The 16,581-nt window shown below is 43.5% G+C and overlaps 1 protein-coding gene across 1 annotated transcript in view; it reads right to left on the reverse strand.

Moving 5' to 3' along the window:
- The window catches only part of ETFA (electron transfer flavoprotein subunit alpha), a 55,706-nt gene extending 39,383 nt beyond the window's left edge, over positions 1-16,323 (reverse strand). Inside the window, exons 1-5 of the mRNA XM_075857643.1 lie at positions 16,184-16,323; positions 15,860-16,013; positions 14,324-14,401; positions 12,999-13,081; positions 6,951-7,050 (exon numbers count right to left, since the gene is read on the reverse strand). Of these exons, the coding sequence (XP_075713758.1) occupies positions 6,951-7,050; positions 12,999-13,081; positions 14,324-14,401; positions 15,860-16,013; positions 16,184-16,219 (451 nt within the window). The 5' untranslated portion in view covers positions 16,220-16,323. The remainder of the gene's footprint in view (positions 1-6,950; positions 7,051-12,998; positions 13,082-14,323; positions 14,402-15,859; positions 16,014-16,183) is intronic.
- Between the last annotated feature and the right edge of the window lie 258 nt (positions 16,324-16,581).

Consider the following 16,581-nt stretch of genomic DNA (forward strand, 5'->3'; position numbering starts at 1 on the left):
AAGTAGAACACAAATAAATACAATTTATTTTAATATCATACTAAAAGCAATATTATAAAAAAAAAAAAAATCATGACACCTTCCCTTTAAGCATCCCATTTACATCAATGGGAAAGCGAGTCATTAGAACATACAATGAGCTTTTTAAGCAAGCGTTTGAAAAAAACCGCGTTGCGTAACAAAGAGGTGTCGGGTCGATTCTTTAGTGCGTAAAATGCGCCAAATGTTTTCATAGTCAGTGGGAATCCTAATTATGTAAGCGTGTAAAAAGTGCGCACAAAATGCCGAAAAAGCGATTCACAAGAAATTCTAGTGTATCGGACGCCGTGTGAACATGCCCTAAGTGAATTATTTTTAATTGACGTCTAGATTCTATAGCAGCGCAGGGGAAAAGACAGATGTCTGCTGTAGGGGAGTTTTTTTTATTTTATTTTTTGCACTGCTTGCGCTTTTTTTTGCCCGGTTTTCGCGGCAGTTTTCGCCCGTGGCCATTGAAGTGAACGCAAGGACCGCAGGCAAAAAGCGCGGCAAAAAACACATGGAAACTACATGGAAACATTTTCTTTGCCTCCCATTAATGTCAATAGGTCAGAGGTGGAAGCCGTGGCAAGAAAGGAAACGCCGATTTTCTTCCCTGCGAGCGGCCAAAAGCCGATGGGAAGAGGACGCCTCTGCCTCACATTGAAATCAATGCAGGGTGATTTCAGGGGTTTTACGACACGGATTCTGCCGCGGTTTTCTCGTCAAAAAACTTTGTGAACAAGAAGTTATGTCTCTACTTTTAATACTTTATTAGCGCCTTAGTAATGGCAGTTGTCTGTTTGACGATGTCCATTACTAAGGTCGAGCTTAGTGTTAGCCAATAAAAAGGCTAGCCCCCCATTATTACCCCAGTACCCACCGCCAACATGATACCGAGAAGAACCGAGTAATAGGCTGCGGCTGCGTTATTTTATCTGGCTGGTTATGAATATGGGGGACCCGGCGTCATTTATTGATTTTTATATATTTTTTTAAACATAGGGGTCCCCCCCCATTTTCATAACCAGCCAGATACAATAAAGCAGCCGCAGCCAAGCATTACAAGCGTGGCAAGGGCCACTGTTTTTGGCCCTTCCCAGACTAATACCAGCCTGCGGCCGTCCCAGTGCCCGACCGTCACTACATATACTCTGGTACTGGATTGTATCCGGCTCTTCTCGATACCCCTGGTGGCGGTGGGTACCAGAGTAACAATGGGGGGTTTGTTGCAGCCTTTTAACTGGCTAACACTAAGCTCTGCCTTAGTAATGGACGTCGTCAAACAGACAACTGCCATTACTATGGTGCTAATAAAGTATTAGAAGGAATAAGAAAACTTAAATCATCGTTGTAGTTCAATGAATCTACGACGTAGTCCAATAGGTCCAGCAGAACATGCAAACCAAAAATAAAAAAAAGTTAGTAATATGAAACACAAAAAAATCTTATACTCACCTACAGAAATGTTTTGCCGTCTCCCCTGCGCTGCAATAGAAACTAGATGTCCATGAACTGTAGTTTCTATTGTGGCGCACGGAACATAGAGTGCACCAGAAATATTAATAGTTAATAATTCTGGCGCATCATGGAGCTCACCCCCACACACGCAGCCGCTCCGCAAACACTCCACACACCCGGACCCCCCACACACACCCCATCCCCCCCACATAGATGCTCCCCCCCCACACAACCCATATATATTATATATATATATACACACCCCCTCACACACACCCGCTCTACACCCCCTCACACACACCCGCTCCCCCCCCCACACACACACCCGCTCCCCCCCCCCACACACACACACACACACACCCACCCGCTCCCCCCCCCCCACACACACACACACACACCCGCTCCCCCCCCCACACACACACCCGCTCCCCCCCCCCACACACACACACACACACACACCCGCTCCCCCCCCCCCACACACACACACACCCGCTCCCCCCCCCCCCACACACACACACACCCACCCGCTCCCCCCCCCCACACACACACACACCCGCTCCCCCCCCCCCCACACACACACCCACCCGCTCCCCCCCCCACACACACACACACACACCCACCCGCTCCCCCCCCCCACACACACACACACCCGCTCCCCCCCACACACACACACACCCGCTCCCCCCCACACACACACACACCCGCTCCCCCCCACACACACACACCCGCTCCCCCCCCCCACACACACACACACACACCCGCTCCCCCCCCCCACACACACACACACCCGCTCCCCCCCCCACACACACACACACACACACACACACACACACACACCCGCTCCCCCCCCACACACACACACACCCGCTCCCCCCCCACACACACACACACCCGCTCCCCCCCCACACACACACACACACACACACCCGCTCCCCCCCACACACACATCCCCTACACACGCACCCACACACCTCTCAAACATGAAGAGGTAGCCGCTCCACGCGCAAATTCCGCCCAAAAAACAACCCGCACACACACGCACCTTACCTTCACCAAAATGGCACCAGCTTTCCCCCAACAAACCAGCTTCTATGCTGGGTCGCTCTGAACTGTGCATGCTCTGTGCTCTGTGGCATTCAGAGTTAGAACGGCAGAAGCTTAGGAGATCGGGACGGAAGCCGAACCCATCTCCTATGGCCTGTAGCTGCCATAGACTACGACACATACACAGATGAAGAAATACATACACAGATGCAATAAAAAGTGGCAGGACACAGTAAAGTAAAAAAAGTGTAAATAAAAAAAATATATTATGTGAAAAAATAAACAAATGAAATAGAATATTTAAAATATATTAAAACACAAAAAAAAAAAAAAATCATGACTCCTTTAAGGATTTCATGCGAAACGATCAAGGAAATTGAACGGCTTCGTTCACATTTAAGTCTAGGATTGTACTAAGAACCTTGTTCTTCTTGAGTACTGTAACAAGACTCAGCAGAAGAACGTAACAAACTGCCTAGGAAAAGCCACAAAAGCTTGATCCAGAGTGCGAGGTGGAGTAGAGAAAGAATCTTGAATCCCGTAGACACCATCTCTCGAACCTAGGCATCATCCACATGACTTTTTCTGAAAGGAAACATTGCTGCTGCTGCTGCTGCTGCCGCCGCCACCCCCACCATTAGGACATCCATCGCGATTGGGGAGACACCCTCATGCTGAAAGGGTCTTGTTAAAGGGGGGCCTGGGCAGCATCTGCCAAGTCGGTCTAGGCTTGAAAGATGGTCATCTGGAGTCGTTAGTCTAGTTCATTCTCCTGTCTTGTTTGAAAGAAAATGATCTCAGCAAGGAGACATAAGGAAAGAAGCAAAACAGTGCGACCAGAGAGAAGGCCTCCTACAGGGAGGGCAGTTCTGAGGTAAAAGAGCTCTTACCACCTGTAGTCACAGAAATTCTCTCATCCAGACGTTTACCAAAAAGCCCACCACCCACGAAAAAAAAAGCCAACCAGGGCCTTCTTGGATGCTTTTTCTGTAACCCAAACCCGAGCGCCGGATGGCAATAGAATGAACAGGGTTGACTCAAAAAGAAACTCCAAAGCATAGACTGCCTGAGAACAAAGTTAAATTAACTGCTGCTGCGGCACTCCCGAAAGGATACCACTGCTTCCCCCATATGGAGCAGACCTTGCTCACTCAGGCAGATGAAAAGGTCGGACGCAGAGTGAAACCTGCAGCAACAAAACAGATTTAGCTTGAAAATCGATCCTCGCTGAGAGAAGCCACCTCAGTCAGACGAAGAGTAGTGGTCCTTGATAGCCTAGCAATAGGCGGATCCACAAAAGTAGACAGACCACAATGAGACCAAAGCCTCCTAAAAAGGAAACAAAGTATCTGCGCGGTTATAAGCAAGATATCTGATGTTTTCACTCCTTGGTTATTAACCCCTCCCCACCGCAGCCATTTTTTGGATTTTGACTTTAGTTTTTTCCTCCCCACCTTCCAAAAGCCATAACTTTTTTATTTTTCCATCGATATAGCCGTATGAGGGCTTGTTTTTTGAGGATAAGTTGTAGACCTTCATAGCTACCATTTATTGTACCATATAATGTAATTAGAAACTGGAGAAGATTTCCTTGTGGGGTGGAATTGGAAAAAAAACCTGATTCCTCCATATATTTTTTTTGCGGGGAAGGGGTGATTCATTTTTATGGTGTTCACCGTGCAGTAAAAATGGCATGTTAACTTACTTTCTGCGGGTCAATAAGTTTATGGCGTTAAAAAATTTATATCGTTTTTTCTTTTATGTTTTACAAAAGAAAAAAAAAAAATTTTAAATAAAATTTTGTATTTTGTCGCTATATTCTGAGAGCCATAACTTTTTTTTCCCGTCAATTGAACAGTAAGAGGGCCTATTTTTTGCGGGGCGAGCTATCATTTGTATTGGTACCATTTTGGGGTACATGAGACTTTTTGATCACTTTTTATTCCATTTTCTGTGGGAATTGTTGTGACCAAAAAACGCGTTTTCATTTATTTTATATTTTTAACGATGTTTACCGGGTGGGTTAAATAATGTTATATTGTTATATTATTGGGGGGAAATGGGAAAAGGGTATTTTTTTTTTATATATTGGAAAAAAATAAAAAATAAAAAAAAAAATTCTGTATTTAACTTTTTTTTTTTTTTTATTAGCGACTGAATCTGAAGATACGTGAGGAAAGAGACTAATCCACATTGGAGGCAACCAGATCATTAAAAGACTGCAGCGGGATCACTCAGGAGAGAGACCTGTCCTAAACACCCCTAGGCTTCTTATGGGATCTACTGCGTTAAGTAGACCAAGTATTATCAAAGGAAAGGAAGGAAAGGCCCTGAGCTCAGATGCAGCGTTTGTAGGCAAACGCTCCAAAAACTGTACCAGGGACTGGGATAGACTGGAAATGGCTTTTGCTCTGGCCCTAGGGGACATCGCCCATTTAATGGGTGCTAAATCCTAAGGGGGATCCATCTGGGGGGCCCTGGATAGCAAGCACTGCGGGAACTATGGGGTAGGCTGGCCGCTAGCAAACCTTATATCACAACCACCACAGGCATAAAAAGTAGCCTTGCCTATCTGCTGCTTGGTAACATCCTCCCAAGGAGAAGACATGACAGGAGGAGAAAATAAATAGTAATGTCTGGAGAATAAAATGAACCCTTGGGGGAGAACAAGAAACAAACAAACAGCCAAAAAGCTGGTCTATCAGACCCTTGGAGCTGTGTACCCCTATGAATGAAGACAGGAGAAAGATGGCCCCAAAAAACGAGCTGCAACAAAGCTGAAGTCCTCAAGTCCGTTTTGAAAATGGAGCCCGTCAGTACACTTAAGCTTGGCCCCCAAAACCCTCCTTCCGAAAAGGTCTTCCTCCAATCAATAACAGACACAAGGAGGGAGGACGTGGACTGAAAAGTAATAACTGACAGGCCGGGGCTAAAACAGAAGAAACAACTGCCACCTAGGCCCGACAAAAGCCAGGGGCTAGATTAGAAAAAGCCAAGCCAGAGCGCGCAGCGAGAATGGAGACCGCCCCCCAAAGGACCAAAAACAAAAGCTCCAGAGGTAAGGAAGTAGGGGAAAAAATAAATAAAATTGAAACGCCCATAGAGAAGGTATAATTTCTCAATAAAAAAAACAGCCCCTAGAGAAAAGGACTCACAGCACTTCTCCAGATAGCAGAAGAAACAGAGGGGCGATGGGAACATACTTACCCAAAGAGCTTCTTCGGGTGCACGCAGGGTCACCTACTCAGTAACCTCGCATATAGTGGGCTACTGGCACTCAGTCTATGAAGCAAAAAATAAAAAGTAGGAGACCGGCTGGGGGGGGGGGGGGGTTAGAGAAGAGGACATTCTAGGTACAGAGCAGCTATACTGTGCACGGAGACCTGAATCCTGTGTAATAAACCAGAGCTGCATTCACGACACTGAGCGGTACTACAGAGTGACTGTATCCGAGATGATCCCTTATTCCCCGATCATAATTTCACAAAATGTAATGCTTATTGAAAATACCTCCTTGTCCAGATAAATCATCACTCACATCCGTGGCCTACTGTTTATCTGGGTTGCTATTGGAGCCGTTCCATTAGTTACAGAGCTGTGGAGGATGCGTATGTGCAGTAAAAACACACAACCCTCTTGACCCAAGTCCTTTGTGTATTGCTTAGTGCAGCCTCTGGGTACGCACACGCCACTGCCCTGCACGGAGACAGTGTATTCATCTGTACACGACTGCTCAGTGTAGGAAAGAATGTTCAGATTCATGGATAGCAGTAGCATGGCTCAAAACTTTTACTTTTGTCCGGAGTCAGCGCGGTCATGAAATAAGATGCCTACAATAACCTAGGTTCACTCTTACAGAGTATTTTGCAGGCAGAAAATTCTGCCTCAAAATGGAGTCTGGAATTTTGAGGCAGATTCTGATCTGCCTGCATGCCGTTTGCAACGTTTTTCGCTGGCGGCCATTGAGCGCTGCAGGTAAAAACACTTTCTCTGCCTCCCATTGATGTCAATGGGAGGTCAGAGACGTAAATACCCAAAGATAGGACATGTCGCATTTTCTCGTGAGCCGGTTTTACCGCCCGCAGGTTAAAAAAAAAAAAAACAACAACTCCTCTGCCTCCCATTGAAATCAATGGGAGGAGTTTTCGAACTTTTTTTTGGCGCGTTTTCCAATGCGGTTTCCGAGTCAACAAAACTCAGTGTGAACAGGGCCTTATATTCCACAATATTTTTATTTCTTTTTTTAATCTATTGATTTAAGCTATAAAGAAAGTAAAAAAATAAATAAATGGTCATGAAGCATTTTTAAAAGATAGGTCATAATCAGTATTTTTTATAGTTTTATAATTTATGACATGGTGCAAAAAATTTTTGGACCTAGCCTAAGCTACTACACAAAAACGCCATTTTACGTATAGGTTTCTTACCAGCATAGATCGTCCTTACAAATGTATCCGGTGATTTTATGTCAATTACATCGGACACTGGAGCTACATCAAGCTTTGCTGCTACTCTGGGCAGGAGATTCTGCAAAGCAACAGACAAGCAAAAGACATTACTTAATGATGACGTTTCTATTCTCATGGTCAAATTTATACAAATCCTGTGAAGGCGGTCACTCTATAACGCCTTAAAGGGAAAGTCTATGCACAGCCAATTTTTTTATTGCTCCAGTGCATTAAAAATAAAGCAACTTTGCAAATAGTCTTAAAGAGGCTCTGTCACCAGATTTTGCAGCCCCTATCTGCTATTGCAGCAGATAGGCGCTGCAATGTAGATTACAGTAACGTTTTTATTTTTAAAAAACGAGCATTTTTGGCCAAGTTATGACCATTTTCGTATTTATGCAAATGAGGCTTGCAAAAGTACAACTGGGCGTGTTTAAAGTAAAAGTACAACTGGGCGTGTATTATGTGTGTACATCGGGGCGTGTTTACTACTTTTACTAGCTGGCCGTTCTGATGAGAAGTATCATCCACTTCTCTTCAGAACGCCCAGCTTCTGGCAGTGCAGATCTGTGACGTCACTCACAGGTCCTGCATCGTGTCGGCACCAGAGGCTACAGTTGATTCTGCAGCAGCATCAGCATTTGCAGGTAAGTAGCTACATCGACTTACCTGCAAACGCCGATGCTGCTGCAGAATCATCTGTAGCCTCTGGTGCCGACACGATGCAGGACCTGCGAGTGACGTCACAGCGTGATCTCTGGAGAACACGGCTGTGTCTGCACTGCCAGAAGCTGGGCGTTGTGAAGAGAAGTGGATGACACTTCTATACACAACGCCCAGCTAGTAAAAGTAGTAAACACGCCCCGATGTACGCACATAATACACGCCCAGTTGTACTTTTACTTTTCAACACGCCCAGTTGTACTTTTGCAAGCCTCATTTGCATAAATACGAAAATGGTCATAACTTGGCCAAAAATGCTCGTTTTTTAAAAATAAAAACGTTACTGTAATCTACATTGCAGCGCCTATCTGCTGCAATAGCAGATAGGGGTTGCAAAATCTGGTGACAGAGCCTCTTTAACTAAAAATCAGCACATTTTAGGCCTTAATGACCAAGCAATTTTTTTCCCCATTTTCTTAGTGCCACATTCAAAGAACTAGAACTTTATTTTTCTGTACACAAAGCCATATGAGGGCTTGTTCTTTGCAGGTTGGGTTGTATTATTCAATGGCACAACTTTGAAGAACACATAATTTAATGATTAACTTTTATTAACTTTTTTTGGGGGGGGAGGGGGACGATTTAAAATTTTATTTTATTTTATGGGTTAATACGATTACAGCAATACCAAAAGTGTATAGGTTTTTGTTTATGTTTTACTACTTTTGCACAACAAAAAGACTTTTAACCCCTTAGTGACCACTAATACGCCTTTTTACGTGATTCACTAATGGGCTTTAGGCTAGGCTGACGCCTTTTCACGTCAGCCTAGTCTAAGTCCTGCACGGGTCTCCCGTGCAGGCAGGAGCCGGGGCTCTGCTGTCTGATGACAGCTGAGCGCCTGCTCCAACGCCCGCGATCGAAGTTTACTTCGGTCGCGGCCGTTTAACCCGTTAAATGCCGCCGTCAATAGCGACCGCGGCATTTAACTTTGTTTACAGAGGGAGTGCGCTCCCTCTGTCACCCATCGGCGGCCCGCGAATGCAATCGCGGGTCTCCGATGGGGTGTCATGGCAGCCGGGGGACTGATAAAAGCCCCCAGGTCTGCCCTGGACATATGCCTGTTAGGACGCGCCGGAGGCACGTCCTAACAGATTGCCTGTCAGATTTACACTGACAGGCAATAATGCTCTGGTATACGAAGTATACCAAAGCATTATAGCAGCGATCGGAACATCGCACAGTAAAGTCCCCTAGTGGGACTAATAAAATCAGTCATCAAAGTGAAAAAGATTATTAATAAAAAGTACAGTAAAAAAATAAATAAAACCATTTTTTTCCATAAAAAGTGGATTTAGTAAAAGTGTAAAAAAAAAAAAAAGTACACATATATGGTATCGCCGCGACCGTAATGACTCCATTAATAAAGTTAATATGTAATTTAAACCGCAAAGTGAACACCGTAAAAAAAAAAAACGCAAAAAACTATGGCGAAATTGCAATTTTTTTTCATTGCCCCCAAAAAAGTCATAATAAAAATGAATCAATAAGTCCCATGTACCCCAAAACAGTACCATTCAAAACTACGTCTTGTCCCGCAGAAAACAAGCCCAAAAAATCACTACATTGATGGAAAAATAAAAAAATTACGGCTCTTGGAAAGAGACGATGCAAAAGCAAATAATTTTAGTTCAAAAGTGTTTTTATTGTGCAAAAGTCGTAAAACATAAAAAAACCTCTACATATGTGGTATCGCCGTAATCGTACCGACCCATAGAATAAAGGTAACATGTTATTTACGTCGCATAGTGAACGGCGTCAATTTAAAAACGCATAGAACAATGGCGGAATTTCAGTTTTTTTAAATAATCCCCCCCAAAAAGGTTAATAAAAGTTAATATAAAAATTATATGTACCCAAAAATGGTGCTATTAAAAAGCACAACTAATCCCGCAAAAAACAAGTCCTCATACAGCTATGTAGACGAAAAAATAAAAAAGCTATAGCTCTTTGAATGCGACTATAGACAAACGAATAAAATAGCTTGGTCATTAAGGCCTAAAATGGGCTGGTCACTAAGGGGTTAAAACAAAAATTAATTTGTTTAAAGTGTAGCTAAACGTTTGACAAACTTCTGACATGTCAGAAGTTTGGATTGGTGGGGGATGTATCGGAGTACGGGCTCATAGACTTTCTATTGAGTTCGTACACCGATACATTTATTTCCAGAAATAGAAAGACACACGAGCGCTTCAGCTGCTTCGTTCTAGTGATCGGTGGGGGTCTCAGTGCTCGGACCCCCACCAATCCAAACTTCTGACATGTCACTATAACATGTCAGAAGTTTGTCAAAAGTTTAGCTACCCTTTAATGGATCGCCACAAATTTTTTCCATATACGTGAGCTTGTTTTTTTGCGGGACGAGATGTAGTTTTCATTAGTACCATTTTGGGGTATATGGGACTTATTTTTTTTTGGGGGGGGGGATTCTGCAGTTTTCTTATGTCGTTCATTAGAAGGGTTAAAGAACATGTTCACTTTATTGTTGCGATTGTAACGACTGCGGCAATACCATATATATGCCGTTTTTTAATGTATAATCAATTTTTATTAGGGTATGTTCACACGGCCTATTTACAGACGTAATTCTGGCGTTTTTGCCCCAAATTACGTCCGAAAATAGCGCCTCAATAGCGCTGACAAACATCTGCCCATTGAAAGCATTGGGCAGACGTTTGTCTGTTCACGAGGCGTAATTTAAGCGCCGCTGTCAAATGACGGCGCGTAAATAGACGCCCGCGTCAAAGAAGTGACCTGTCACTTCTTTGGCCGTAATTGGAGCCGTTATTCATTGACTCCAATGAATAGCAGCGCCAATTACGTCCGTAATTGACGCGGCGTTCAAGGGCCTGCACATGCCGTTACGGCTGAAATTACGGGGATGTTTTCAGGCTGAAACATCCCCGTAATTTCAGCCGTTACGGACGCCCTCGTGTGAACATAGCCTTACATTTTCTAGACAATTACTACAGAATGTTTTATAAAAATTGTATCACTCAATAAAAAAACAAAAAATAAACAATGAGTCTTTAATCAAATCCATGCAATCTAATAAAGTAGCATAATGTCGCAGCACAGCGTGAGCATGGTTGTAAAAAATGTCAAACACCAGTGTAATACAAACAATTACAGATCAAGGTCTGAAGTCCAAAATAGTCTGGAATCCCTGCTGTCCTGTGTAAGGAGGGTGAATAATAACCCACCCTAGATAGTCTGGTAAATTACGCAGGCATTGAGGAGACAGCGGGGCAGATTTACCAAGCTTTCTATGATTTAGACAGCATAAACGTAAACTTAGACCAGGCAAATTTTCCACAGTGGTAAATGCGGTATGATAAATATTTGCGCATCTTGCTAGACACTTTTCCTTATACCAACCCTTGGCTGGCTTATCGTTTGTCGCATTTTAACTTTCGCCTTTCTTTCCAAGCCATGCCCCCTTTTCTAGACACTTAAAAAGTGTCTGGTGAGGCCCAAACATGTCTAAAATAAAATGTGCCAAAATGCACAAGACTTGGCACATTTTTCTACACATTGTAGACAGCATTAAATCTGCCCCAGAATGTCTATATATAACAGTGTTATATGGTAAACTACGGACACTGCCTAGAAAAGAAAGAACAAGAGACAAAGAAACAAAAAAAAATTTTTTTGTGAAAGAGGGGAGGGATGGGTAGGTTTGGGAGGTTAGGTTTTATAGCTGTCACGAGTAAGGCTTCATTCATATCTGTGTCGATTTGATGGAATCAATAACGTAGTCGACTGCACTATTCATTCCGTCAATGCAACGGAACCCTTACACATCAGTGACAAATGGAAAACATTTGCACCTGATCCGTGACCATTGAAAATCAATGGTGATGAAAAACGAAAAACGATGGTTTCCATTTGGATTCCCCGGATGAAAAGCTCTGACGGAGTCCATGAACGGAGTCCCGACGCAGATGTGAACAAAGCCTTACTGCCAGTCAGTATAAAACAGATAGGCAGTCTATTAGACCATGCCTATGGCCCTCAGCTGCCATGGCATCCCTCGCAGCCAGTGAACGTGTGCCTCCAATGGGTGACAAAGGGTGGGAGCCCACTCCCTCTGTGAATTATTTAGGTGTCACAGTCACTACTAACCGCAATATTTAAGGGGTTCAACGACCGGGGCGAAGGTTCCACTGATCCCGGCCATTAGAGCCTAGCCTGAGGCCCATTAGCCGTAAAAAGACGTATTGGCGGTCTCTTAACGTGTTACGACTATGCACAAAGTAGTTTCATTTTAGATGCAGTGGAACAATAGTAAAAAAAAATGTTGCAAAGATGTACCTTTTCCACTAACAGGCTGTTTCACAGCCGCACCGAACATGGTGCCGGCGCGGTTGTTAGCCGCGTTCCGACCGTGTCAGGGCCGCTCCGTGTGGCCTTGCCCTTAGTGCTGCACACACAAAGCATGGCTCATCACAAACAAGAGATCTGATACACTAACGAGCTATGCACCTGTGTGAGCAGCACGTGACTTTTTATGACACAGTGATTAAGCTTAATGGGTGACATTAAGGCCTGACGCACACATCCTCCACCATTTTCACGTCCATTTAAAACGGATCCGTGTCCGTTGTGACATCTGTGTGGTTTCCGTTGTCACTTCGCGTCCGTTCCGTTTTAAACTGATGCTGTGCTTACGTTTGTCTTCAGTTTTAAACGATCTGTTAATATCCATCTTGTGTGTTGAATGCAGGGAAGATGGGCACGCCCTGCCGTTGCTTAGCAACATGTCAGTGAAAAATGGATGCCGTACATGTGCCGTACGTTTTTTGGACGGACACATAGACTTCAATGGGCCCCACGGTCACTGAACGACAGACATAAGTAGGACATGCACTACTTTTGACGGAACGGACGAATGGAATCGTCAAAACAACTGAAGTGGGCATGGCACCATAGAAATAAATGTGTCAGGTTGCTATCCGTTAAAAAAAACGGATAGCACCTTGAAGAAAATAACTGAATTGGGCATGAGGCCGAAGGTCTCATGCACACGACCGTGTGCGCCGTCTGAGTCCCATCAGTGATCCAAGGAAAGATAGGCCATGTTCTATCTTTCCTCGGATTGTAGACTCTGACCATTTTCCACGGACCTGATTCACCCGCTAAAGTGAACGGGTCCGTGAAGTCTATCGGGTGCCACTTGGGTGCGGTCAAAAACTCGAGTGACACATCGGTCATGTGCATGCGGCATAAAAGAGTTGTCTAGTCTCATCTAAATAAAGACAAATTAAGCTAGGCTATGTATATGGAAACAAACAGGCCACTCACCTTTCCAAAGGCAGATGCTCCTGCGCAGATATGGGTGAAACTGAACTGCTTCTGGACTTCCAAAACCAAGGGAGTCAGCTCCTCTAAAAAGAAAAAAAAAAAAGAAGGTTGTAGGTTGGAAGTGTCAGCATTTAATAGATAATTGTCTACTATTAAAAATTAACCCTTTCTATGCAAGGAGTTTCTGGACAATATTCATACTTTTGATATACATAAATAAAATCTGAATTATAAAAATAAAAAGATTCTACCCCATGTTTTGTTGAAAGCAGACACCTGGAACATTGTGAAAATGCCAGGGCAATTTTGCATCAAAGCATAAAGTTTTGCAAAAAAGCATCAAAATTCCAAACATAGACCATTAAAAGCTCAGGAAGTGCAGAGTTCATATATGCCATTTATGCTTATACATGACTATATATTCACAAAATCATCAAAACTGAAGAGACCAAAAATCTCCACAATCTAGATGCCAGTAAACATTTAATTTATGAAGAGGGTATTTGATGTGCAACTTACTCCACCTTCAGTAGAGGAAAAAAAAAAGATCCCTCATAAGTGACAGAGAGCACATAGTCTCTCTTAGGGTATGTTCACACGCCCTATTTACGGACGTAATTCAGGCGTTTTTCGCCTGGAATTACGGCCGGCCAAAAAAATGGCTCCAAACATCTGTCCATTGAATTCAATGGATCTTACGGTGTTCTGTGCAGACAGGCTTTTTTTCTTTTTTTACGCACCGCTGTCAAAAGACGGCACGTAAAAAGATGGCCGCCTCAAAGAAGTGCATGTCACTTCTTGGGATGTAATTGGAGCCATTTTTCATTGACTCCATTGAAAAACAGCTCCAATTACGTCCGTAATGGACGCCGCGAAAAACGCGTGCACTTGCAAAAACGTCTAAAATTCAGGAGCTGTTTTCGCCTGAAAACAGCTCCATAATTTCAGACGTATTTTACATTTGCGTGTGAACATACCCTAATTGACAAATGTTCATGTATCACACCCATGGGATCACTGGAAAGCTGTACAGGGGGAAGATAGGACAATAATTGGATGTGATCTTTATTTGTACTGTCACTTGCAGCCTTCACTCCTCCCCAGACAGAACCAGGAAGTAAAAACGTTCATCCTGCTCCCCAACTTCAAGCAAGTTCTGCAAAAGCCAAGATAATTACATACGTCCTAGGGAGTGAAACAGTTAATACAGGTTACAGACCATAGAAAAATACCGACATATGAAATGTCACGATTGGGATATTAAAATAAAAAAAAGACAAAATATGTAGAAACAATAGCCATATACTACAATAAACACTTCAAACCTGGCAAGAAACCCTTGTATGCTTCATTCTGAGCAACCAACAGCTTGGAAACTCCTTGAACTTTTGCCAACTGTTCTGCTACCTGCAAATGTAACCAGATTACAATTAATAAAGCAATATATACTTGGCCATAAATAGAAAAAGTAATTATCCAATGAATCACATATTGATTAACCAACATGGTATGTCTGCATATGCAAAGAGAGGGGACAGGTTTAAATTGGTTATTCCCATTGTTAAAACTGTGGTAATTCGCAGTAAGACGGGAATAAACCTTTTTATTGTTTCCTAAATCACTTGCCACATGTACATCATAGAGAGGAGTCTTCCGCTCGGGAGTCCCCACTAAAAGCCAGAGTGGAGACTTTTAGTGGGGACTCTGGAGGAATGGATGCTGCAGAAGACATGTGTATAATCACCAGGGGGATCCCAGAAGGGACAACCCCTATAAATCCATGATATCATATGGCTAAAGGAAGTGTTCTGACCACTTAAAATAGGGGACATGACATCATAAGGACGGCAGATTTCATACAAAAAGTATACCTCTAACTGGAGTATGGGTTCCCTCTCAGCAATAGGCAGGTAAGTAATAAAAAAAAAATAAACTGCTGCTCTGAGCACAAATAGCACTCAGCGTGGTTGTCACTTCACAATCCAGACACAAACAACAGTGACAGGGAACAGAGATCTCACAGCCCAGGAAGGAGACAAGTGAGCTTGCAAAAACTTAATAATCGTGCATTTTGGATCATGAAAAGGAAGTCAGAAATAATCTCATTTAGATCCAGTTCACACCTTGTAGGGTTTTTTTTTAGCAGGTGTGATGCCAACAGGAATGATGGGACGCCTGTATAAAGTAAAAGTTTTTGTATTCATAGTTTTCCAAAATGCAAAGTGTAAACTAGACCTTGTGCAGCGAGTATAAAAGTATAACCAGGAAGATTTGCTGTTCAAGTCTTAGGGTATGTTCACACGCAAACTCAAAAACGTCTGAAAATAAGCCGTGTGAACATACCCTTAGAAAGCTGGATGACAACCACTAAGATAACTATAAATAGCGTCATATTTGTAGTCATCCATCTTTCCAAAATTAGGACAGAACTAAGGAATAGCAGAATAGAAAGTTATACTTAAAGTATCCCTACAGTTGCAATATTTCCCCACGCTCCTGCATGCTGGGAGATCCAGTTGCTGTGACAACCGTACAAAGCCCAGAGAGTATCGTACACCGGTCCTATTATTTATAATTGGACCCGTGCAGGATACTCTTTGGCCGTCGTACAGTTGCCACGGTAATTGTTCGGGTGGGAGTACCACTTGGGGGGGGGGGGGGACGGACAAGGTAAGGAATCTTATCTAGTGCTGGTAGCAGTGTAGGGGGACCAGAGTCCTGACAGACTCCCTTTAACATAAGAGCAAACTCCTTGACATTTACAGAACACATTTGCCATTAGGTTGAAATGCTCTTGAACAGATTTCTCTTGTTGAATCAACCTTGAGAAATCACAAATCATCCGGCTGCGACTGTACAACCTACCTCAGAGCAGTCAGTCCCGGCCACCAAGCAGGTCACATCCCCTCCGAGCTTCTGTGCAGCAGATATTGCACTCAGGGTTATAGGTGTCACTTGTTTTGTGTCATGCTCTGCAATCACCAGAGTACTCAGTAACCTGCGCAGGGTGGAGGACTAAACAAGGGAAAGGCATTAGTTAATAGTGATGTATATAATACACTGTAAACCATAATATATTATATAACACGGCCATACACCATCTCTACCACACGTTAACAGGATAGTCACGTCATGTCTCTCCTACATATATCATGATATAGCGAGAAAACAAAACAGTATCTCACCGTCCGCCGTGTACACGTATTCAACGCTCGATACATGCCGGCTTGTCAGTCGGACATAGAGGTGACCGGGGCGGTGACGTCTAATACTTAGGACGGACACTGCGAAGTCGCATGAATATGACGTCACACAATCCAGACGGCGCTGGAAGTGAGATCACGTGACACCGCGTCATTGTGTAATGATTGATACACAGCTGATGGATGGGAGGCGGCTGCAGACGGGTCATGTGATCACTAGTTCTTTCGTAACAGTAGCCTTCTCGTACATGCAGATATTGCAGTGTGCGGAGCAGATGCGTTTCCTAGTATTTTATGGTTATTCATTTTAGTATAAAATATAAAGAATTCACTTGGAATAAAACAATATACCATATTATTCTTCCCACATACCACTTCTC

Source organism: Rhinoderma darwinii, chromosome 3 (assembly GCF_050947455.1).
Source record: "Rhinoderma darwinii isolate aRhiDar2 chromosome 3, aRhiDar2.hap1, whole genome shotgun sequence".
NCBI lineage: Eukaryota > Metazoa > Chordata > Amphibia > Anura > Rhinodermatidae > Rhinoderma > Rhinoderma darwinii.